Source organism: Sus scrofa, chromosome 13, assembly GCF_000003025.6.
Source record: "Sus scrofa isolate TJ Tabasco breed Duroc chromosome 13, Sscrofa11.1, whole genome shotgun sequence".
In the NCBI taxonomy this organism is placed as follows: domain Eukaryota; kingdom Metazoa; phylum Chordata; class Mammalia; order Artiodactyla; family Suidae; genus Sus; species Sus scrofa.
Genome location: NC_010455.5, coordinates 180,988,744 through 181,014,040, shown reverse-complemented (window position 1 = coordinate 181,014,040; position 25,297 = coordinate 180,988,744). Strand labels below are relative to the sequence as shown.

The 25,297-nt window shown below is 36.1% G+C and overlaps 1 protein-coding gene across 16 annotated transcripts in view; it reads right to left on the bottom strand.

The window, feature by feature from the left end:
* LOC106508546 overlaps positions 1-25,297 on the bottom strand; it is a 593,953-nt gene that overhangs the window by 357,492 nt on the left and 211,164 nt on the right. For all 16 annotated transcript variants that reach the window (XR_002338155.1, XR_002338156.1, XR_002338161.1 and 13 more), the window contains one exon: positions 3,629-3,689. Coding sequence is in view for 12 of the 16 variants with exons in the window: in XM_021071412.1 (XP_020927071.1) it covers positions 3,629-3,689 (61 nt within the window). In the remaining 4 variants the exon portion in view is untranslated. The remainder of the gene's footprint in view (positions 1-3,628; positions 3,690-25,297) is intronic.

Here is a 25,297-nt window from a genome sequence, read left to right as displayed (position 1 = left end):
GGACAAGAATGGTAGGAATGCAGTTGAGAGATAAAGACAGAGCTGTCTAAAGTTTTGGCTATCTTCAGGTTATCAAATTAAAGATATACAAACTCCGCTGGAGATACTGAACCTTGGGGAGTTCAAACAGAAGATTAAGATCTTTTTAGTACAGAGGTTAAAAATTTTAGCTGTGCTAGAGAGACAGAATTTTTGACTTCTTAAGCATAGTGCCTAAGGCATAGCTGATTTTCAATAAATGTTTGATGAATGGCTGGATGAATGCTGAATATCAAATTCTGGTGGAAATTTGTCTTGGCTTTTACAAGCTATAGTCAAATTGTTAAAAAGAAAAGGGAAGAAAGCAAGAGAACTCACTGCAAAGCCATTATACTATACTTTTAGGAGGTTATCGTCATGGGTTCAATGTACTCAGAAGAAAATCTAATAGAGTAAGTGTCCTGCATGAAGGAAAAGTAGAAGACAGAGGGAACAGCCTTTGGAAAGTACAAGGACATTAAACACCTCCTTCTTAAACAATAGGATATCTCTAAAGATCGGATTCCTAAAAGATCCTAATGCTGGATTGAAATAGATTTTTAAATTCTTATCTCTGGCCCTGTGTTATCCCCACGGAAGTTTAACTTTTTCATTCCCAAAAGACTCACTTTTCTAAATAAGTATCACTTATTATACACTTATTATTCCTAAATAGGTATAACTCATATAACCCACCAGCTTTTGTTTACACCTAGAGTATAAACCCAAATGAATCACTTGGGTTGTGCAAGAATTTGTACAAACTAGCCTCATCTCTGTCCAGTAGACAGCATATAAGAACACGAAACTTGAACAATGCAATTATTTATGTTAAATTAATAGGACAACTAAAATAATCCATAGATTATGTGTTGTTCTAAAATATTCTTAAAATGTTTTAAAAGTTGATTATATTAAAATCTTATCATAAATAACCCAGGATACACTTAGAGAAATTGTGATGGAAGTAAATCTCAGAATTTTAAAAAATGGAGTGAGAAATAGACTCGGTATTCAGCAGAATTAGTAAATTAGAAAGGAGATAATATATCCACAGAGAATATTATAAAGACTCCAATATGAATATAACCTCATTAACAGCTCCAAAAGGATGGAAAACAACAAAAAATAGAGTAGACCACCCTCACTTTTGAGTATTCTTTCAAATTTCTGCATAAATTTAAAAAATGGAACAAAACTACATAATAAAAGAATAAGCTTCCAGCTATTCAAGGATAACATAATATTCCCAAGTCACCTGGCCAAGCAAGAGAGGAAAACCGAATCATCCGCTCAACAGATTCAATAGGTATTTATATACCTCGAGATTTAAAGGGCATCAACATAAATTTCTGATAATCTAATTCAATTCATTAAGAATAAGATAACTTTTTTTTTTTTTTTTTTTTTTTGGGTCTTTTTGCCTTTTCTAGGGCTGCTCCTGCGGCATATGGAGATTCCCAGGCTAGGGGTCTAATCGGAGCCATAGCCACTGGCCACAGCCACAGCCACAGCAACGTGGGATCCGAGCTGCTGTGTCTGCAACTTACACCATGGCTCATGGCAACTCCAGATCCTTAACCCATGAGCCAGGGATCGAACCCACAACCTCATGGTTCCTAGTCGGATTCGTTAACCACTGAGCCACGACGGGAACTCCAAGAATAAGATAACTTATTAACATGAAAAAGAATATCATATTTAAATACCAATCATGAGAGTCATCCCCATAAAACTAGGAAGAAGCTATTCATTATTTAATATTGAACTGAAAGCTGTAGTTGAGACAATGGTGAACTCAAAATTTAAAAGTGTGTGGGATATTAAAAAGGAAAATATTACATTGTCTAAATCATTAGTATTTGCAGATAATGGGATTTTCAGCCTAAAACCACAAAAGAACTAACTGAAATTACAACTAATAAAGAGCTAAATGAGGTGTCAGGTTACAAAATAAATGTACAAATTTATATTGTTTATCTGACTTTGCAAAAAAAAAAATGAAACATAGTGGATATGTCTGCAATATCTAGGCACTGTTATAAGTATTTTATCTGTGTTAAATTATTTAATCTTCAAGAAAAACTTACCAATTAGGTATGGATTATTAGCTCTATTTTCCAATGAGGAGAAGAAGACCCAGAGAGTAAAGAATTTGCCCAAAGTCACGAGTCATTGAAACCCAAGTTTCAGAGTCATTTGGGGCAATGAGATGAACCTCAATTTTATGTTGTTATCACTCTCATTTTTCAAAATTCTGCAAAAAGCTGTGTGTTCATATACAGAAGACATTCGCCAATTTATACAAGGGGTTAACTGGTTATGCTGAGGTGGTAAAAATATGGTTGTTTTGTTCTTTTTGAATTCTTTTTCATTTAACATCTATCCATTGTGAATGTAATATGTGTAATGAAAAACTAAGCACAGTTTTAAAGCACTTTGCTTGTGTCATGAAGTCAGATGTAGAACTACCAGTATTTTTGGACATGTCCTTTATATCCGAGTGTTAAAGGACCAAGAACCAAACGGGCTAACAGTATGTTGGTCACAAACTTAAGCAGCAAGTTTCAAAGATGACAGTTCTTAGTCCCTGTCAAGTTGTTATGAACGAGAGAAATAATAATGACTTCACTTCTCTCATCTCAAAACTTGAGGAAATAAGCTCTTAATGAAGATGATTCCAAAGTAAGTTTATCCAAATGTCAAAATGTATGAGGTACAGAGTTCAATAGCATTTTAATTTTTTTTTTTTAATTTTAGGGCTGCACCTGTGGCATATGGAGGTTCCCAGGCTAGGGGCTGACTCAAAGCTGCAGCAGCTGCTGGCCTACACCACAGCCACAGCAATGCCAGATCCTTAACCCACTGAGCGAGGCCAGGGATGGAACCTGCAACCTCATGGTTCCTAGATGGATTCGTTTCTGCTATGCCACAATGGGAGCTCCTCAATAGCATTTTAAAGCAAATTACACATCTACTGAAGCCCACAAATTAATTTTATAATTTTAATATGAGAACATAAACATAATTATTTGGAAAAAGAATTTTTATGTATATTTCTATATATAATCCTATCTACCTATATTTGCTTGCAGCAGATCTATTATTTTATTTTCTAGACATTACTTTATTCCAGATTTTAAAGCAGAGTTATAAGTGGTCCTCAAGTTTACATTCTTGTATGATAACTTAAAAATAAAAGCAAGCTCCTCCACATTCTCCTTTTAAAAAAAGACTTTAAGAGTTCCCATTGTGGCTCAGTGGAAACAAATCTGACTAGCATCCATGAGGATGCGGGTTCGATCCCTGGCCTTGTTCAGTGGGTTAAGGATCCGGTGTTGCCGAGAGCTGTGGTGTAGGTCACAGATACGGTTGGGATCTGGCATTGCTGTGACTGCGGTTGTGGCATAGGCCTGCAGCTACAGCTCTGATTTGACCCCTAGTCTGGGAAACTCCATATGCCACAGGTGTGGCCTTGAAAAGACAAAAAAAAAAAAAAAAGACTTAAAATGAGGGAAGAAGAGTAATTCATTTTTCTCATTTCAATATTTAGAAGTTATATTAATCACCAATGGAAAAATATGGCAATATAATAAGTAGTTCTACTTACCATTTGTATAGAGTACTTGGAACTTCATTTGGACAGTTATCCCAGTAATATTCCAAAAGATCTGAAAATGAGAGTGATTGATGAGGATCAATAACATATTTTATACATCACTTTGTAACATATTAATTCCATGTGATATTTGATTCATACCTATTCCATATTTCCGCAAGGATACACTCAGACTTAGGATTCTGATTTATTATGAATGTTGTCTAAACTCAGGAAGTATCTTGCCCTTTTATTTATTCATACACCATCTTTCACGTACCTTAGTGCACCGCTCCAGCCTGCCTACCTTCAATCTCAGCCTTGACCTATAGGAACCATGCTGCAGATAAAAGAAATAATTCATCCTGGGAGTTCGTGTTGTGGCTCAGTGATAACAAAACCTACTAGTATCCATGAGGATGCAGTTTCAATCCCTGGCCTTGCTCAGTGGGTCAAGGATCCAGTATTGACATGAGCTGTGGTGTAGGTTGCAGATGCAGCTTGGATCCCTTGTTGCTGTGGCTGTGGTGTAGGTGGCAGCTGCAGCTCTGATTCGACCCCTAGCCTTGGAATTTCCATATGTCACAGGCATGGTCCTAAGAAGCAAAATAATAATAATAATAATAATTCATTCTGACCCTGACTTGATACTTCCCTTAAAGTCAAGAGACTATATACTACTATGCTCTTTTTTTTTTTTTTTTTTTTTTTTTTTGTCTTTTTGCTATTTCTTTGGGCAGCTCCCACGGTATATGGAGGTTCCCAGGCTAGAGGTCAAATCGGAGCTGCAGCCACCAGCCTACGCCAGAGCCACAGCAACGTGGGATCCGAGCCGCGTCTGCAACCTACACCACAGCTCACGGCAACGCCGGATCGTTAACCCACTGAGCAAGGGCAGGGACCGAACCCGCAACCTCATGGTTCCTAGTCGGATTCGTTAACCACTGCGCCACGACGGGAACTCCTATGTTCTTATTTTTTATGCAAACTTTCTGTGAAAATTGTACTAAGGTGTTTTAGTGTGATAAGACAAAATATATATCATGAAAATTTTACATCCATGCTCTAGATGAGCTAATTAATAAGTTTGGCTCATTATATCACCTGTTGAAAAATATTTATATTAAGGTAGGGATTACAAGTTTATTCAGATATATGCTATAATTTCCAAGGACTTTTATAAAAGCAGAATATCATTCATCAATCAAAAAAAAAAACTTTCTTTTTAAAAGATTAGGAAAATGAGACCCAATGAAGGAGAAATGGCCTGGCTAAGATTTTAGCTTAGGGATATTACTAAAGACCAGATGTTAAATCTCCAGGCTTTAGCTTATCTTTTTCCATGGTATTATTTTAAAACATTTATTAAGGCTCTGATATACACCAGGCACTGAATTGGGCACTGGATAATGAAAAAAAAAAGATAAAGTACTTAGCTTTATGCAACTTAATTCTAGTGATCTTTCTTTATTAAAGTATTTAAGGTATATTTCACTCCATAAAGCTGATTTAGAATTCAAATATAAGCAAGACACCAAGATTTTAGAATGCAGTTCTATTATGAGCCAAACTTGGTTTCCAATGAGTATTCTTGTTTTAACCCTTGAAATATATTTATCCTACAAAATACTTAGCTAACCATCTGAACATCTTTGATATGTAGATAGACATTTTGTGCAAAGATAAATCCTTCAAAAATTGAAAGGAACACATTTTTTCCCATTGAATGTTTTAAAGAGAATCTTTTATTTGCTTACTGATCTGAATCTCTCTCAATCTCCAGACTCAGTATGAAGCTTAAAAGCACTCTGAAGGATTAAAAAGTTCCACAAGTGCAAATGAGTAAATAGATTCCACATGGAAGAACAAAATAAAGAACTTAAGATCTGTTCTGCAACTCATTTAACTACTGCTTCATATTTATCAAGGAGTTCACTGTTCAGCTTATAGCAAGCATTTACAAAATAGGATGACATGGTTTAGACCTAAAAGATTGAATTTCTAAACTACCAAATCACTTTCTCACTCCTGCATTTTCATGCCTCCTATCAATACAAGTAACAACTTTCCTGTTTCGTTGTATTATCTTAATGACTTTGGAAATATAAGAGCCCAAAATAAGCCCTAAATACATGCCTAAATTCTGCTGACAACTACAGTTCTGTCTAAAATTAAAGCAATGAACACAGGGATATGCAGAATGTTTACTTAAAAATTATTATTGTTTAGGTTCCCTTGATATAGACAGTCCAAGAACTGTGACTGTGGCTATCGTTACAGGTCATTTAGGAATGCTTCTCTTTTAGCAGTTAATCCTCAGATTCCCTGTAAACTCTCTTACTATGACATTATTCGGTGTACTAAATTAATGAACTGCTTCACCAAAAATAAATAAATGAATAAATAAACAAACTTGCAAAACAAACCCATTACAGGAAGCTTAAGAAGCACTGTTCCCTTCATTTTAAAGAAGAGGTGACAAGACCAGAGCCTGGCTCATGGTCACATACTTGATTACTGATAGAATGGAAGCAGGTTAATACTCTTCATTATTAGTTCCCTGTCTTCCAGAACTTCACAGCTAAATGATTCTTTTATTCTCACACACCTAGGACATAGGAGTATAAAGAGTTTTATGGAAGATATTACAAAAAAAAAACCCTAATATATAAAATCCTACATATAAATATCCTAATATATAAAATACTATAATAATATAGGTTATTACCTATGTAATGTATGTATGTATTCACTACAGATGCCTGAATTTGAAATCTGTGTCTTCTGTTTCTAGTGAACAGCCCCATCATTTAAAGATACTATCTTTTCAGAACTATAACATTTAGAAATCATAATGAAATGCACCACCACCAAGGTTTGTAACCATGATCTTTGGCCAATGTCATCCAACCCCCCTTGGAGTAAATTTTTCCAATAAGTGAGATTTCTGTAGATTTTTCTGAAGTGCTTTTCATTATTGGAATTAAATTTAGTACACTTCTAAGAAAAATCTCAAGAGCTTGTTGTCCTATGTTATGCTCTTTTTCCTTTTTCATTCCATTATATGAATCTTGGTTTTGAAGCTTGACTTTTTCCAAATATCAAATATCAGTGTCCCTCTTTTGTTCTATGTCTTGCTCTACTTAAAAATTTCATTCTTATTTATCTCCTTGAAACAAATGGTGCATGCATTGATATTCTCCATTATCTGGTTAGAAAAAATGTCCAAGATTATCTTTTCTAAGTATTATCCCATTTATGACTGGGAATTGAAGGGTCAATGAAACAAGTTATAGAAACAATGTTTCATTTCCATTCAAACAAGTCATTAATTAGGGCCAAGTGTTTATGATAGAAACAGACACATTGATGTTAACTCTATCTGCTGCAAGTTTATCAGTTACTACATGTTTGAAATAGATGATCAATTTCTTTAAATAACGTCTTTGCTATCTAGAGTTAAAAGAAGGAAAAGGGATCACTAAAAGAGAAAGGGGAAGGAAAAATCCTGATAATGATGACAGTAGTATCATTTACTCATGCCCACTTATGAGTTAGGGAGAGTTTAAGCCCCAGAATAACATGACTTAATTAACCTATTATTTTTTTCCTTTTAGGGCCACACCCCTTGGTGTATGGAAATTCCCAGGCTAGGGTTCAAATCAGAGCTGCAGCTGCTGGCCTATGCCACAGACACAGCAATGCAAGCTGTGTCTGCATACTACATCACAGCTCACAGCAACGCCAGATCCTTAACCCACCAAGCAAGGCTGGAGATCAAACCCACATCCTTTTGAATCCTAGTTGGGTTAGTTAACCGCTGAGCCATGAAGGGAACTTCAATTAACCTTTTAATGGCATTATTCTGGCTCCAAAGTGGAGAACAGATGCAGGAGTTGGGTGGCCCTAGATAAGCTAGGAGAAAAGTTAGAAGAGCATCTGTAGGGTGAGCATAAGGCAGTGATGCTTGCAACTCTAATGCAGTAGTGAAAATGAAAGAAGCAGATGCAGTGGAGATGTCTGGAGAATGAACTATGTAGGGAGTAGAGAATGACTCAGGTTTTTGGCTTGAGCAGTGAGGTAGACCGCAGTGCTTTTTTAAACAGGTTTAGGGCGAGACAGACATACTGGTCCGTGGTGGAGCAGAAGGAGAATGGGAGGGAAGACTACTATTTTGGCCATTTTGAGTATGTAGGTTTAAAAATACTTGTTATATAAGTTGTGGTAAATAAGATGTTCTGTCAAATACCATAATTTCTGATTTATCAACCACAGTTTCCTTTAATAATAAGGGCAATGGCCAGCTTTCCATTTCTGCTGCCTCGTGTTGAGATGCTAATTCCACATCTACATTCTCAACCTCTTTCTCCACCAGCTCTTTTCTCACACATCATGAGTAACGCTTATATATCTCTTATTTTGACAATTAATACATTTCTCTACCCTGTGAACCCCTCTAGTTAATGTCATCTCCTTTTCACAGCTAAGCTCTTCAAAAAAGAACATGAACTTGTGCATTTGAACTCTTTCATTTATTTTCAGTTCTACTACGGTATACCGACTGTGTATTTCCACTTACACTGCATTACTGAAACTGACTTTCCAAAGGTCCCCAAGAAGCTCCTAGTTGTGGCATCTTATGGGTTATGTTGGCAACTGTTTTTAACTGGCTCCTTCTCCACTTAAATATGATGTTTCTGCTCATTGCTGTTGCTAATTTTCTTCTTCCTCCTCTCAACATTTCACTGTAATATTAACACTCCATTTATGAACTGCTGATGACCAACAAATCTATATCTCTAATCCACTCCTGTATTTTGACCTGTAGTTCTGCATATTCAACTGGCTACTTGGCATCTCAACGTGATCCTGCACAGACTTCAAATTGTGGCTAAAAACTCCTTACCTTCACTCCCAAACCTCCCCTCCTATTCCTACTGGTGGGTAGCATCACTATCCACTCATTGATTAATGACTTGCCTGAGAATCAACCTTTACTGCTGTATTTTCCACATCTTCCAAATTGTATCACTGACCCACTCTTGCCAATACTGCTTTCTCAACATATCCTGCATCAACACTTCCCCATTCCCAATGCACTCTGGCCTTATTTCATGTCTCAATGGCATGAATCATTTCAATTTCCCTGTTGTGCTTCCCCTATTCCTCCTCAGCATTGCCTCCAATGATCTTTTTCGAAATTATACAACTCAGTCATTCTCCTGCTGAAAACGCTTAAAAAAAATTCTTCACAGCCCAAAGGAAATAGTCCATGGACTTGAGTGTGGCTTCTGATCATTCCCAAGATCTGATCCCTGATTTATTGCCCTATCTTCATTCTTCCTCTCACCAAACCCTACCAATGTGCTCTAGCAGTAGCGTATGCCAGTCCTGGTTGATGTTTTTTTTCCTCCTCTCAAACTATATCCTATCAAAAATATAGCCCCATCTCTACCCATGAATAATCTCCTCTCTATCCATCCAGATCCTGCTGAAGCCTCCTCACTTGAATGACTATCCCTTGATGGTTCTCATGGAAGAGGTTCTTCCTGGTTATTTTACTCATGTTTGTACTAAGTTCTCAGATAAGTAACGCTAATATTTGAAGGAATTCACTGATTTCATACCTCTCACCTCACTATACAGGTCTTTTGTCGTTGTTGTTGTTGTTGTTTGTTTGTTCTCTTTTTTTGGCCACAGCTGAGACATATTGAAGTTCTTGGGCCAAAGATTGACAGGGATTGAATATGAGCTATAGGTGAAATCTATGCCACGCCTGCAGGAATGCTGGATCCTTAACCCCCTATGCTAGGCTAGGGAATGAGCCCCAGGCCTCTGCAGTGGCCTGAGCTGTTGCAGTTGGATTCTTAACCCACTGTACCACAGCAGGAACTCTGATACTGGTCTTGTATTTATCACCCTACTGACATGATTTGGCTTTTAATATATGACTCATGCCTTCAGGAATGAATAAAGAAGAAGATTAAATTAATTACTGAACAAATGATTTTTCCCAAAACCCTAATTAAAAAAAAAAACCCAAACCTAATATTTATAAATAATTTTTCCAACTCATCATGATTTATTTTCTAATCCCATTCTAAGGTAGAACTCACTGAAAATAATATACCTGTTTTATATAAACAGTCTAGCTTGAAAAGAACAAAATGTCAACAGAGGACAAATCTATTAGGTCAACCATTGACAGACACAAGCCATTTCATGGACTTTGGCTATAGCTAAACTTGAGAAAACAACTCCAAGTTAAACTTTGAACTTCAGCATTTAGGGAGAAGGAAAGCAACCAAAATGAACTGCATATTCAGTAAATTCGATTGGTCCTCTTTCTAGATACAGCTTAAAGTTCTGTTAGCTGTCTTGTTTCTTATTGCCAAAACTAACCATAGGCAAAGCCTGTAAATTCCTTCAGGTCTTCAGCAAAGAATGATTTCTAAAAACATATGTAATGTTATTAATGTGGTTGAGTCAGAACTACACTTAGCCAGTGGTACAGATGGAAATGATTTGTTCTGGAAACAGATAATTTTATTACTTCACCATTTTTACCTACAAAAATAAATTCATATTCTATTACATATGAGGTGTCTCAGACTGTAAAATATACCCCAACATATTTGAATCAGAATGCCATTATAACACAGCTCTGAAATTTAGATCTGATACTTTCATACTGTTTATTTTGTACCTCTATACTAATTACATTTGAGTCTCACATTTTTTAAATACACACAGTGTATAAACTCATTTGTTTGTAAAAGATTCAAACAATACACACATATTTGATATAAACATTTTGTCTTCCTCATTTGGTTCCATTTTATTCCTTTCTCCAGAAGAAAGAGTTTAATGTACATCATTCAAGTTATTATGTTACACAATAACATATGTAGTTTTTAACATACATATAATTAATTATATATATTGAACTATGTCTTGCATTTTCTCTTAATAGAGAGACCTAAGGACATTGTTGGTAGAAATATAACCTGTCAAGAAAATTGTTGAAGGGTGATCTTAAAATTCAGCTTTTAATTAGCAATTCCACTTCTGCAAGAGGAAGCATAAACGGTGGCGTTTCTTACAAGGTTGTTAGAAATAATGAAGCAGAGAAAATATTAACATCTAATAAAATGAGAATGTTAACATTTTGATATATCCATACTATGTAAATGTAGTAAACTTATGTAAGTATCAGTTATTTATTTTGTTCTTTGAAATGTTAATTTAACTTTATTTCTAAGTAATATCCCTCAAGAATAAGTCTAGTGAAAGCATATCACTAGATCTCATATGCTAAGCATATCACATTCTAAGTTCTTCAGTGTCAGAGAAAAATCTCTTAAGGCAAAAAGAATTTCTGGTATATTTCAGACTGAAAAAGGATCAAATTTAGTTTTTCTTAGAACTCTCTTCCTCTTGGGGTATAGTTACAAAGATCAATGGGCTTGGAAAACTGACTTTGAGAAGGCACTTGGTCTTTCTCAGTCTCGGTTTCCCAGTCTCCAAATTGGAATAGTAACAGTGATAATTAACTATAAAGCCTAGTTAAAGAGCTACTCCTTAAATGTGTTTAAACTATAATAATGTGAATTCCTTCTCAAATAATTCTTTGATGACCCAAGTAAATTTTGATGATCTCAGTTCTTTAACACCTATCAATTTATACAATAGGTGAGGACAACTGATTAATAGAACATTAGGTCTTTGGTTAAGGATGATAATTCATTAAATAAAACTTCCCTTTAACTACAGCATGGGTAAAAAAAGTATTTTTAATGACATTAAGTTCATCTTAATTTACTAATAAGTGTTAATGTGTTTTTAAAAGGTAAAATAATTTACTTCAAATGATATTTAATCATAAAAGATTAAGTATGAAACTTACTGAAAAGAATAATAGTTCTTCATTTCTCATAATAGTTTGCAATATATTTGCTATTTGTTCAATAAATGGGTCTTCTTTTCTTTTTTAGCACTTTATCTAACTTAGACTGTTCGTGGAATGTGCCAAATCAATACAGTATGGTGGAAAACAAATATTGGTGTTATATCTACATCACTGTAACTTCTGACAGGAAATAAAATGGTATGGTAGTAATGGTTAAGAAAGTTTCAGTGACCAAATGTATGCTACTATTTAGCTCTCACACTTTTTTTTTTTTTTTTTTTGTCTTTTTGCCATTTCTTGGGCCGCTCCCACGGCATATGGAGGTTCCCAGGCTAGGGGTCGAATCAGAGCTGTAGCCTCCAGCTTACACCAGAGCCACAGCAAAGCGGGATCCGAGCCGCGTCTGCGACCTTCACCACAGCTCACGGCAACGCCGGATCGTTAACCCACTGAGCAAGGGCAGGGATCGAACCCGCAACCTCACGGTTCCTAGTTGGATTTGTTAACCACTGCGCCATGACGGGAACTCCCACTTTTTTTTTTTTTTTTTTTTGGCTACATCTTAAAGACTTATTTTCCATGAGGGTGCTGGAGGGACTAGATGGTGAAGGAGAGATGATGAGGATCCTGATGATTTGCTAATTGAGAGGTTTATATTTTGCTTTCTATGAAAAAATATAGGAGTTCCCGTCATGGCTCAGTGGAAATGAATCTGACTAGCATCCATGAGGACACAGGTTCAAACTCTGGCCTTGCTCAGTGGGTTAAGGATCCCATCCATGAGGACACAGGTTCGTTCCCTGGCCTTGCTCAATGGGTTAAGGATCCAGCATTGCTGTGGCTGTGGTGTAGGCCAGCAGCTGCAGCTCTGATTCAACCCCTAGCCTGGGAAACTCCATATGCTGTGGGTGCGGCCCTAAAAAGATTAAAAGAAGAAGAAGAAGAAAAAAAAATATATAGAAGGAAAGACCTAGTAATATACATATCTGGATTCTGTTAATCACCTACACATCTAAGCCAATCCTTATTTACAAAAAGTAAGGGCAAGGAAATGGGCCTATGTACCAGGTTATTCAAATGCAGTTAATAAAATAAAGGCAGGAATACTAAATGTGAAATATGATCATGGAAAAGAAAAGAAAAACTTTTCCTAAATCTTCAAAAAGAAGGGGCTTAAGAAAAAATTGAGAAATACTTTTAGAAGTATGATATAAATATTAAAAAAATTCACCTTCTCTCTGGCAGAGTATTAGAGAAGAGAGAGCTAAATAATTCAGTTAAAGGAGATGAAAAGAAGAAAAAGAATTATTCCATAATTAAAGATAAATTCACAATCTTATAAATAAAAGAGAGTTTCAAATATAGTACTTTCCTCAAAAATATCATATCGTCTAGTTTATATTCTTTAAGAGATTCCTTGGACATTATTTCTCACAAGCAGATTCAATCAGCATATTCTTAAGATCGTGGTTCATGTAATGACCTCATTTAATGCTCTCAACAGCCCACCAGGGTAGGAATTATTAGCTGCATTTTACTGATGATAAATCTAAGCTCATGGAAGTTAGCAAACTTGCTTGGAGATAGTATGTCACAGGCTTCAGGGCTGGAATGTGAATTCCCATTTTTTGACAATTTTTTTTTTTTTTTTTTTTTTTTACCACATCACAGTTACTTTAAAATCCTTAAATAAACAAGTCATAAGAATGAACATGAATAATTTGCACTCATAGTTTTAGTTGGCTTTTATTAGTCAACAGAAAGAGTCCCATTAGATATTTTAGGATAGTTTTTTTTTTTTTTTTTGACTTTTTGACTTTTTGCCATTTCTTGGGCCGTTTCCATGGCATATGGAGGTTCCCAGGCGAGGAGTCTAATCAGAGCTGTAGCCGCCGGCCTACACCACAGCCACAGCAACATGGGATCCAAGCCGCGTCTGCAACCTACACCAGAGCTCATGGCAACGCTGGATCCTCAACCCACTAAGCAAGGCCAGAGATCGAACCCACTACCTCATGGTTCCTAGTCAGATTCGTTAACCACTGAGCCACGACGGGAGCTCCCAGGATAGCTTTTATAAAAACAGATGATGACTACTACTAATAAACCCAGCAGAATAAAGTTATCAGACAGATCCATTCTTCCCAGGTGATAGGAAGGAGCAGGAGGCTCGAAAAGGAGTGCTATCTTGTTTTTTGTTGTTGTTGGGTTGCTGTGTTTAAAGAGAAGTTCTCTGGAATTAAATAGCAATCAGCCACGTAAAAGACAGGCTGATCTCAATACTGTAGTTACATAAAGCAGACTAAGATGGCATTTTGCATTCTGTGGTCTGGACACCTGGTGCACAAGTTCCAGGAGGAGGGTCAGCATAATTGAAACCATCCCTCATGTGCCCGTCACATAAACAAGACTCTGCATTCTGAAAATTCTCTATAATAAAAATAGATGATTTTTTTTTTCTTTTGCATTACTGATATGGGCACCCATGTTTTGTCCTTAGTTCAACTGATTGTGCAGCCATTTCTGTAGCTTATAAAATGTCATTTTTCACTTAGTACAAGTACCTTGCATTAGCAAGACCTAATTATGTTATGCAAAAGCCACAGGGATAATTTTAGTTCATCCAGACATTCTTAGTCTGTATTAGTGGAAACATGTTACAGACCTGATGAGAAACTCACATATCATTATGCAATCTCAACAGCTGCTTAGCACAATCTTGCTATAATCAAATTTAAGTTATCATCCCATCATTTCTAACCTGCCGTGTTCTGCATTTCTGTCAATTTAAAGATCATTTAAAGTCATCAGTTCTGAGGCTTTGTACTATGACTAAATCTGTTTCACTAAACCACACGTCTTTCTCCTAATATAGAATTGCACTATATACATATTGCCTATTCAGTTACATGTATTTGCTGAACATGTATCATATCCTCCGTGTTACTAGAATCAGGGACCAATGGGTTATAGAACCTGCTATATATTCATAAGCCTCAAAATCCTACCAGGGAGAAAATAATTACATTTACCGTACATGCCGAAGTTCCATACCTTGATTTTCCTAATTTACTTAAAATTAACAGTAAATATGTCAAAGTTTCAGCTCAGATATCTACTCCTTAAATAGTGACATGATTTGAAAGGACTTCCTTTTCAAAGAAATAATGAATTCTTACTAAATGTAATTTAGTCCTTTGTCCGGCTGGACTTCGCTTTTCCAAAGGACTGGTATGTTGGTACTTCCACCATTTCCTTTGGAACTTTTCTCCATAACTAAACAAATTTCACTGTTAGATTGTATTTCCTGCCATTTAGTTCATCTTCTTCCTGATGCTTATTAAGCTGGAGACTGTTACCTTAGATCTGTAGGACCTAAAATTAATTTTGCTTTGTTTTAGCAATCTGAGGGAGTCAATAGTCATTCGTAAATTTCCCCTGCATGATAGGCTTTCTCCTATAAGCTTGTGACTTGTTAACATTATTGTACCCATTTCCAAATGATAACAATGTTATTGCTTTTGATGAGCAAGAGAAAAAGTCATAAATGTTTAATCTTTACTATACAGGTAAGGAGTTAAGGTTTCTCTCTTTGGCTAAAAAAAAAAAAGTACAAGTGAATGAAAATCTACATTGTAAAAGAAACAGGAGATAAGTTTTTGTTTTTTTTTTTTTCTCTTAAAGGAGTTGTAAAAGGAGAGGAAAGCAAACCAAACCAAACACACACTCATTCAGACAAATATTTTGACTGATGACAAAGGGTTTTCAAGCAACTAGATAAAATTCACTAGTTTTACATTGAAAGTATACCCCAAACTCTTAATTGGGAAATATTTTATTTAATCATAAATATTTTGGGAGTCCCCATCGTGGCTCAGTGGTTAACGAATCTGACTAGGAACCATGAGGTTGTGGGTTCGATCCCTGGCCTTGCTCAGTGGGTTAAGGATCTGGCATAGCCATGAGCTGTGGTGTAAGTCACAGACACGGCTCAGATCTGGCATTGCTGAGGCTCTGGCATAGACTGGTAGCTACAGCTCTGATTGGACCCCCTAGCCTGGGAACCTCCATATGCTGTGGGTGTGGCGCTAGAAAAGGCAAAAAGACATAAATAAATAAATAAATAAATATTTTGGTCTGTTCAAATCATGTTTATATGAAATTCACTCTATCGTACATATTAAATCCCCATAATTACCCAATGAGCTTCGTCAAAGGATTTATGCAGTTATTACATGCACAAAGTTAGCACCCAAGTTGTTTTTACTCCTCACATAATATTTTTTTTCATTTTTGTTGCTTTATTTAAATAGTAAGCTATGTACCCTAAATAGTCAGTCCTTCTGCAGTATGATCCTAACAAGGTAGGAGAAATGGTGATGAGAAATTACTTCCCTCGAAAAAAAATCAAAAAGCAAAACAATTTTTCCTTCAATTGCATACTACATAGAAGGCAGTGAACGTTAGCCTTTATTTTATCAGAAAAGAATCAGAAGTGTTCTTAGTTGCTGTTTTATATTGAACTCAGCCAACAAACCTTAAGAACAGGGCCTGATTATTACACATTTTCAGCCTATTCCTCAAATCACAGATTTTAGTACATAAGATAACTCTGAAGGTGTTCCCATTGTGGCTCAGCGGGTTAAGAATCCAACTGGTAACCACAAGGATGTGGGTTTGATCCCTGGACTCTCTCAGTGGGCTAAGGATACAGTGTTGTTACAAGTTGCAGCACAGGTCCCAGATGTGGCCCAGATCCAGCGTTACCATGGCTGAGACATAGTCGTGCAGCTGCAGCTTTGACCCCTAGCCTGGGAATTTCTACATGCCACAGGTGTGGCCCGAAAAAGACAAAAAAAAAAAAAAAAGAATTACCATATGGGAAAAATAATCTCATGGCAGCAATCAATTATAGAACACCATTTCTTTCTTTCTTTTTCCTTTTCACTATTCCCAGTGTTTTACTTTATTGAAACACAGAAACTGTGTCATTGTCCCAAGTGGTGAAAACGGAGACTAATAGACTGTGCATCAAGACTCCTTTACAGAGCTGTGAGTGATTGAAAAGATATAACATAGGACATGACAATGGAGTCAATAGAGTTAGGCCACATGGTATGAAAATCCTGGCGAGACCACAGGAGTATTTTATACTTCTCTCTCTGTATGCTGAAAAACTCTATGCAGTGGATAGAGTGATTATCTTGTATAACAACTAAGAACTCAGACATGTTTTATGGCCAACAAGAGAATAACCTAAGTAAACCCATATTTTCTGATAATTAATCAGTCCTCTTTCCATTCACTTTATCAAAAGGATACCGTCAATGAACAGGAATGAATAATGTCAATCCCAGACATTTTAGGATGTCCTATCCCTCTCTTTCCAATATTTTGAAAATTTATCCATCATTAAAAGGAAAGCTACACATTAGATCAAAGCAATTTGAGAGTACATAAATGCTACCCATTATTGCAACTAAATCCTTTTGAAAATGATATTTATGAGATGAAATTTTAATATAATTAATGCACTTTCATTTGAATTCAGCTACTGTACTGTATTTTCAATTGGCAGTGTCTCCAGACTTAGTTTAAACATAGTATATAATTTGCTTAATGGAAGTAAGATGATTCCTCTGAAAGTTGGAACAATTTTAAGTGAAGTATCGATCTAAAAGCTACATATTAATTAAAACACCATAGTTATCATCTACACTGTGTTATCTCTTCTCTGTAGGAGTTGATGAGGGTCTTTTGTTTTGATCTTAACAAGCGTTAGACTATATCCTTGGAGTAAGATTTTTAGTAGCTAATGGAGTAATGTTCTTAGGGTAGAGCATCTAAAACCAGATTTCAAATATCTTCCGTCAACATATTTTGGACTTCCCATGTGGCTCACAACATAACTACTTGGCTTCTACAGTGGCTGTGGCTCAACCCCTGGCTTGGGAACTTCTATGTGCTGTAGGTGTCGCCTTTGTTAAAACAAACAAACAAACAAAACATTTTTTGATGTTTCACATCTGGTAAATTGTTCCTAGCAGGTCTAATGGGTAGTCAAGAGGCTATTTTACTCCTTAAACATTTAAACACTTCCTCTGCACCATAAAAATGGGGAGAAGCGGCCCTTGAAGCCCTTATTCCTAGGGAGCCTTTTAAATAAGGAATACTGTTGAGAAACATCCCAGTATCACCCTCTCCTTCACTGAAGTCTAACAGAAGTAAAAAGGAAGACTTCAAACTCTTTATAGTTATTTTTATCTTTTTGCATAATATATATATCCTGACTATGTCTTAAAGAGAATGTTGAGTGAGGATTCTGAACAAGAGAAGGTACTTAAGGGTAAAAGGAATGCATTTGCCTAGTTAGAGCTTCAAAGTGATCTCATATTATTTCTTGCTCAGAAATTATTTTTCAAAATATGGTAATCTGTGGCTACAGTAGAAGATAGACATCTCTGCTACACTTCTCTCAAGTTTAAGGCCTCCAGAGATGTCATTGCTCCAACCCTGAAAAAGTTCTTGCCTTGGAGGATTTTAACAGTTCCTTAGCTAATAAGATCAACTGTAAGTGCTCTTTGAACTCATCAAATAATTCTCAAGGATTAACCATTGAGGACACTGTCAGTGGAATGCAAAAACCTCTGGATTTACTCACCAACATAAACAATCTCAAAGTCTTTTCAAATCTACCTTTTTAAATGTTTTGCATTAACTGTCCTCTCATTTCCATTTGCACTGCCTTAGTTCAAGTAGCTCCTTGCTACTCCTCTCTCTAATTTCTTTTCATTCTAATGTCTTCTGAACACAGCTTTCTTTCTCAAGCATGTGCTGCAGGTTTTGCAATGGCTTCTGAACTACAGAGTGTTTAACGTGTGTTATGTTGTGGTCCCAAAATATCTTTCAGACATCTTTATTTCTGTACCTATTGTACTGTCAATTCTAGCTGTCTGACAGCTACCTGTTGTCAAGTCACTTTTCATGCAGTACTTTCCACTTCTGCCTGGTGGTGAGCCCCTATCTATGCTTCAAGCCCTGCTCAAATCTTCCCTCTCCGGGAAGGTTTTCCTTTGTAAGAGATTCTTTATCCTTCTACTATACATCTGGATTTGCATTAACTTTTATTTGTGTATAGTTCTAAGAATGTGAGGGTAGAAAATATGTCTTGCTGGTAGAGATACTCTCTACAGTACCTGACTTAGAGATGTGTCCATACAACAGAAGTGTGTTACTTGAATAAGTGGTTGTGGTTTCTCTTCTTGGGGATGGAGATAGACCATGTTTCCCAGATTCACATGAGCAAGTTATGGCCATGTGGCTGAATTCACTGAAGAGCAGAGTGTAGGCAGGATTGATATATGACACTGCCATATCAGAACTATGAAATCCAAATTATGTGTGAAATCTCATAATTTGGGGCTGTGGGAGTTGATGGTGGAGCTGCAAGAGGAAAAGAACCTAAGGGGAAAGCTGCCCAAGGCACACTGCCCTGGACTGGGGTTCTGTCTATTATGTCAGCAGATGTAGCCTAACACAGGTCTGCTGACTGATCAGCCAATTACTGAAGCTGTAAAATAACAATTAATGCCATAATGATATTATTTTTGGATGGATTTGCTGGAATGACCCTACTTTGACCAGAATGGCCATTTCATCTTTTCTCCGGTGCTGAATCCATCCTCATGCTATTGCTTGGATCTAACATTACTGTCCCAGAAGTTGCTACATCCTTCATCCTTCTGGGATCAGTCTATAGACCTTCTTGCTAGCACTGAATCCATTTGGCTAGACTTTTACATTTGTAGCCATATGTCCCAATCCTCCCCAACCCTCAAGCCCCAGCAGGTGTTTTTGCTCTTATACGTAAAATTTATTGTCAAGTCTTTCAGAATGTTTCCATCTTGTTATGTATTTCTATGGCATTCATTTGCTTTATATTGTAAATTAGCCTTTATATTCTGCCTTTCTCAAAAGTGTCAGAGAAACTCTATTACTCAACCCCTTCCTAATGCCACCAGCTACTGGTGAGCAAACATTATGTCAGCTAGTTCTCTGTGGATCCCAAAGCAGCAGCCAGAGTGGCTGAAGAGAGCTTAGGAATGTAAGTAGCCTGTTCCTGGACTGCTAATCATTGGCAACACGGAACATTTCTCTCTGCAAACAAGTCAAAACATTTAGGCTCATTCCCTTTGCCCCCACCAAAATTAATCTAGATCAGTGGTCATTATTTGAAAAAAATCAAAAGAAATGGGATATAATAGCATTATAAGCAATAATCACACTTTTTCTAAAATGAAATAAAATGATGCAAGAACTTAGAGAGGCAATTGTGTCATCTTAGTTATCTTTGTATCCCTGTGTCTAGCAAGTGAGGGAAAGCTTAGATGCTCCAAAATTTTCCCCGTATAGCAATATGAATCCTTTGGCTATAAAAGCATTAAAGAAAGTCAACCCCAAATTTTCCTACTGATTAATCTTATTTTGAAATTACAGAATTCATGAATAATCTTTAAAATAAAAATTCCAAGGAGTACACCTTCTGGTTCCTCATTTTTAATAGTGTGTGCTGGAATTTTTGAGTCCCAGAATTCATTTTGTCTTGATCTAATTCAAAATATTTCATTAGGAGTTCCCATGGTGGCACAGTGGTTAATGAATCCGACTAGGAACCATGAGGTTTCGGGTTCGATCCCTGGCTTTGCTTGGGTGGGTTCAGGATCCGGTGTTGCCATGAGCTGTGGTGTAGGTCGCAGACGTGGCTCGGATCCTGCGTCGCTGTGGCTCTGGCGTAGGCCGGTGGCTGCAGCTCTGATTAGACCCCTAGCCTGGGAACCTCCATATGTTGTGGGAGTGGCCCAAGAAATGGCAAAAAAGCAAAAAAAAAAAAAAAAAAAAATTCATTAAGTTATGAAGATACGGTATGAAATATAACATTCCACAATGTGTGTCTATCAATCTTAGGTGTGTGTATTTGTGCATGTATATCAAACATCAATACTGCTTTTGTAAATTTCTCTTTCTAAGTAGTCATTTCTAATCACCCAACAGATAATTAAATTGGTTTGCTAAATGTATAACAGTGATTAAAAGGTTAATAACATTTAGTAAGCATTGATCATTTTTTCTATCACAGGAGAAAAGCATTCTAAATGTTGATTAAAGCGTTCTAAACCTAGATGATTTGAGCCATATTCCTGTGACATTTTCCCCTATGTAATTTTTAGTGCATAAATAGTACAAATGAATATTGATTGTAAATATCTTGCTACATTGTGTTGTAATACCCTGCCTTCATGAACATACGAAATCTAATCTTACTAATTTGCATCTGGCTGACAAGAAAATATTGATTGAGAAGGTAAGAAGAGTAAGAAAGCCAATTATCAGTGGATATAAGATATGAGAATTTCACACAGAAAAGACTTCTGTCAAAGATACGATATTTAGTTTTGAGGTTAAGTGTTTATTTCTTCTTGTGGAGAGAGAGGTATTTGATAGAAATAGAAGTGAAATTTCGGCTGAGGGGAGGACTGTGTCAACAATGGGAATAGTGCAGGAGAACCTTAAAAGCACCAAGAAACAGCAATACAATCAGAATATTGCAAGAAAGATTGTGCAAAGATCTGAAGGCAAAAAGGAATTTACTTCAAAGTCTAAAATTATGAGATGTGACTGTAGAAATCAGCAATGTTTTGCAAAAAGAAAGGCAAGAGAAGCCAGACAAAATAAGTTAGTGCAACTGAAAGGCCAGAAGAAGATCATAAAGACACTTTTGTGCATTTAGAGGAAAGACAAAAATATTCCATAGAAAAGTAAAGAGTAGGAGGAATGGACTTGATGGAGACAAGTAAACACCACCACCTCAAAGAGGCTAAATTTAGTGTCTCTTGGATTAATGTGAGAACCAGAAAATTAAGAGGAACTATGAAATGTTTTATTAAAAGAAACAAAAGATGGAAAGAATAGAAAATGTTGTGACATCTAGGTATTACTTTCAAAAGCCAAAAAGTCCTGATAGCTCTGGCTTTGATTTCTCTATGCTAATGTCATTTCTGATTAAAAACATGTGGAGAGGGAAGGTGGACATACACAAATATCCAGATTTAAAGCACAAAAGTGGAAAAAATAGAATCAACTTATGAAGAAAAATACACTTGCTAAGATGGACTGATGGCTCAATGATTTAATCTATTGAATAAATCTGTGGATTAATGGAATATAGAAGATGATATACCTGAGGCTAAACATTTAGTAAATTAATAAGCAGTTTATAAGTACATATTTTTAAAGAAGTTTTCATTTCCTTAGTTATTACATGAAGTAAAAACAGTAATTCTATTAGGGACTGGTAGATCTTAAGAAAAATCAAGTGATAGAATTCAATATATGTCCACTTAAGGTTTTAATTTTTTAATAGTTTTATAACTTGTCTTCGTAACTGTGACTGAATCTACAACCCCACACAACAATCCAACACAACAGAACAAGGAAGTCAACTAAATTAAAAATTAGGAATCTGAAATATCAAGTTAATGAAAAAAGAAACCTGTCCTGAAAAATATAGTCTGAGACAAACTTTACAAACTCAGTCACTTTACAAACTCAGGCATGTTATATAAAACTCAGTGTTGTGGTTGCCTAGTTAGTTTTCTCCTGAAGGAAACCATTCCTTTGGCCTTGTGGAATAGACATTATTCTATCACCTTCTCTCACCCAGTGTAAGTGGTCCCATCTATTACCCACACCCAGAAAAATTCCAGCACAGATTCAATCCTGTGACACACATTTTCTCTCCTAGACTTAGGCTTCTCATATCTGCTAGAGGTTTTCCACAACAACCTCATATTTCCATAGCTTCTATCAAGAACCCCATACAGCTCTCATACTCAGTAGCTTTCCTGATTCTTACTTAGGGAAAAATGAAGTCATTACATATATGAACTATTTACATCTGTGTCCATCATGCTTCTCCATCTAGCCCTGGGATCTGCAACAATCCCATTTCTATGTGCATTTTCTTTTTATGCTATAATCATGGTCAATTTTCTCCCAAAAGTCCTTAAAAAGATAACTCTTCTTTAACTCTGAATCTCATTAGCAGCTTTTTTTGTCCTTTTTCAACCAATATTATAGGCTTTAAACTCAACTGCAAATTCTCCCCCAAAGAGGGAGATCTCAATATTTTTGTATTTCAAAGGATTCTTTTCAGTTAACGTAATAGATTTTTTTTCTGACTAGTCTATCTAAAAAGTATGCCTATCCTTTCACTTTTTCTTAGTATTTCTTACTTCCTGATGTTATCTCATATATTTATTTGTTAATTTGTTTAGGATTAATCTCTCCTTTCTAGAATGTAAGCAACTTGTTAGTAGATATTTTTTAAAAGTCTGTATTCCTATCACATATAAAAATGACCAACAGAACAACTGCTCAATAAATACATCAAATGGATATAAAACCCTATCTAATTGCTAAGTATTTTTTTTTAACTTAAAAAGTTGGTGTGACAACTGCTGGTTGTTCTTCAGAATTCATTCTATCTTCTTCTCAATCACATGACCTCCCAATTGGAAACTATGTTTCCCAGCTTTTCTCACATCCAGTTGTGGCTGTGTGATTAAATTTAGATGAGTAGAATAGAGCAGAAATACCATATATAATTTCTAGGCTGTCTTCAACTTAAAGAGAGGATACTGTCTCTGAACTTCAGTTCTTTTTCTCTTCCTGTGTAAGCTCAGAAACACCCTCAACTCCACCAAAGAGACAAGGCAGAAGGAATCTTGGTTCCTGAATGATCTGGAGGAGTAGAATGGCCTCATTATTTATATACATGGGCTGGTTTATAATGTGAGAGAAATAAACTTTTATTAATGGGATTTAATTTTGGAATCGTTTCTTATAGCCACTAAGCCTTTAACACATTTGGCTTCCATAATTCTCTCTACTGTTTCTCTGAACATTCTTTATCTCCTTTTGAACTCCTCCTTTCCCTTAAGTACTGATTTTCTCAAGGGTTCTTTTCTGACCAACTGCAGTTCCATCCCCCCTGCAGTTTCACTGAGTTATTATTGACACACAGCCTTGTATAAAATTTAAGATGTGCCATATAGTGATGGTGCATATGTATGTATACACTGTGCGATGATTGCCACAAAAGATTTATTTAACATTCATCACCTCACCTCATATAGTCACAAATTTTCTCATAATGAGAAACTTAACTTTCAGATATAAAATATTGTTAACTATGGTCCCTCATGCTGGATATCACATATCTGGAACTTATTTACATTGGAACTGGAAGTTTGTACCTTTTAACCACTTTACCCATTTCTCCCACTTCCTTCTTCTTCCCTCTGGCAACCACTAATCTGCTCTCTGTTTTTATGAGTTTGGTTATTTTAGATTCTACCTATAAGTGAGATCAAATCTTACTTATCTTTCTCCATTTGACTTTTCATTTATTATAATACCCTCAGAGTTCATTCATAATGTTGCAAATGGCAGAGTTTCCTTCTTTTTTTTTTACAGCTGAGAAAGCAACTACTGTTCTTAATTTAACCTAGTGATTCTTAAAATTTTTAGTCAATTACAAGTTTGATAATTTAATAAAGATTTTATATAAATATAAAGACTGCATATAAAGATTGGCCATTTACAGATAAACTGAAACCTGTTTTTGAACCTTCTAGGTAACTATAGTAGCCAGATTAAGGAGTTTTTTGAAAAATGTACCGATTGTTATGGTTTTAACTATTACTCATCTTGCAAGATATTTTTCTATCTAACCAGTTCAAAAGTGAGCCAATACTTATCTCTGTAGCTTCTTTTCAACCACTCACCACCCCCAGAACTCTGCTCCATCTGATCTGAGCACTTTGCAGTCCTTTAAACTCGCCATGCTCTCAGTTTCATAATAATGCACAACTTCTTTCTTTTGTCCCAAGCATTACTCATACTTACCTGGCTATCCCTACTTCTCAAACATGCTTCAGCCTGAGAACTAGATGCTCTGTAATGAAGATATTCTATTTCCCAGCATGCCCTTTTGTACTGTGTTCACTCTTTGCTGTTTTTATCTCTCAGCCTCTATCTCCCATGAAATCAGGTATTCTCTACTTGGTACTCTTTTACATCCCAACTAATATTTATAACACTTGATAGATAGTAGGCCCTTAACATACATTTTCTTTCTTTTTTTTTCTTCCTTTTGATGGCCTGCGCCTTGGGCATATGGAAGTTCCCAGGCCAGGGGTTGAATTGTAGCTGCAGCCTGGATCCAAGCTGTATTTGTGACCTATGCCACAGCTTCCAGCAACATCGGATCCTTAACCCACTGAGCAGAGCCAGGGATCGAACCCGCATCCTCATGGATACTAGTTGGATTTGATACTGCTGAGCCACAACAGGAACTCCTAAGACTTTCTTAAAATCATATGGAAGATCAAGCTTTCAAAGGGTAGATTGTATATTGTGTTCATGTTTTCATCCCTCAAAACCTGCATCAGAGATTCTTGCATATCATAAAATTTCTTCAAACTATATTACATAATTAAAGCATGGTTTAAAATATTGTATGTAATGAGAGGGGACAAATATCTATGTTTTTATTTGCTTTATATTCAAAAAGATACTCTGAGCAGGTACCTATGGTTGGGAGGGGTAAAGTGGGTGGGAAACAAGAAAGAAAGAAAGAATATCAGAAAGTCAACAAGAAAAAGATAAACAACTAATGAAAAAATGGCTAAAGTACAACAATCAATTAATCA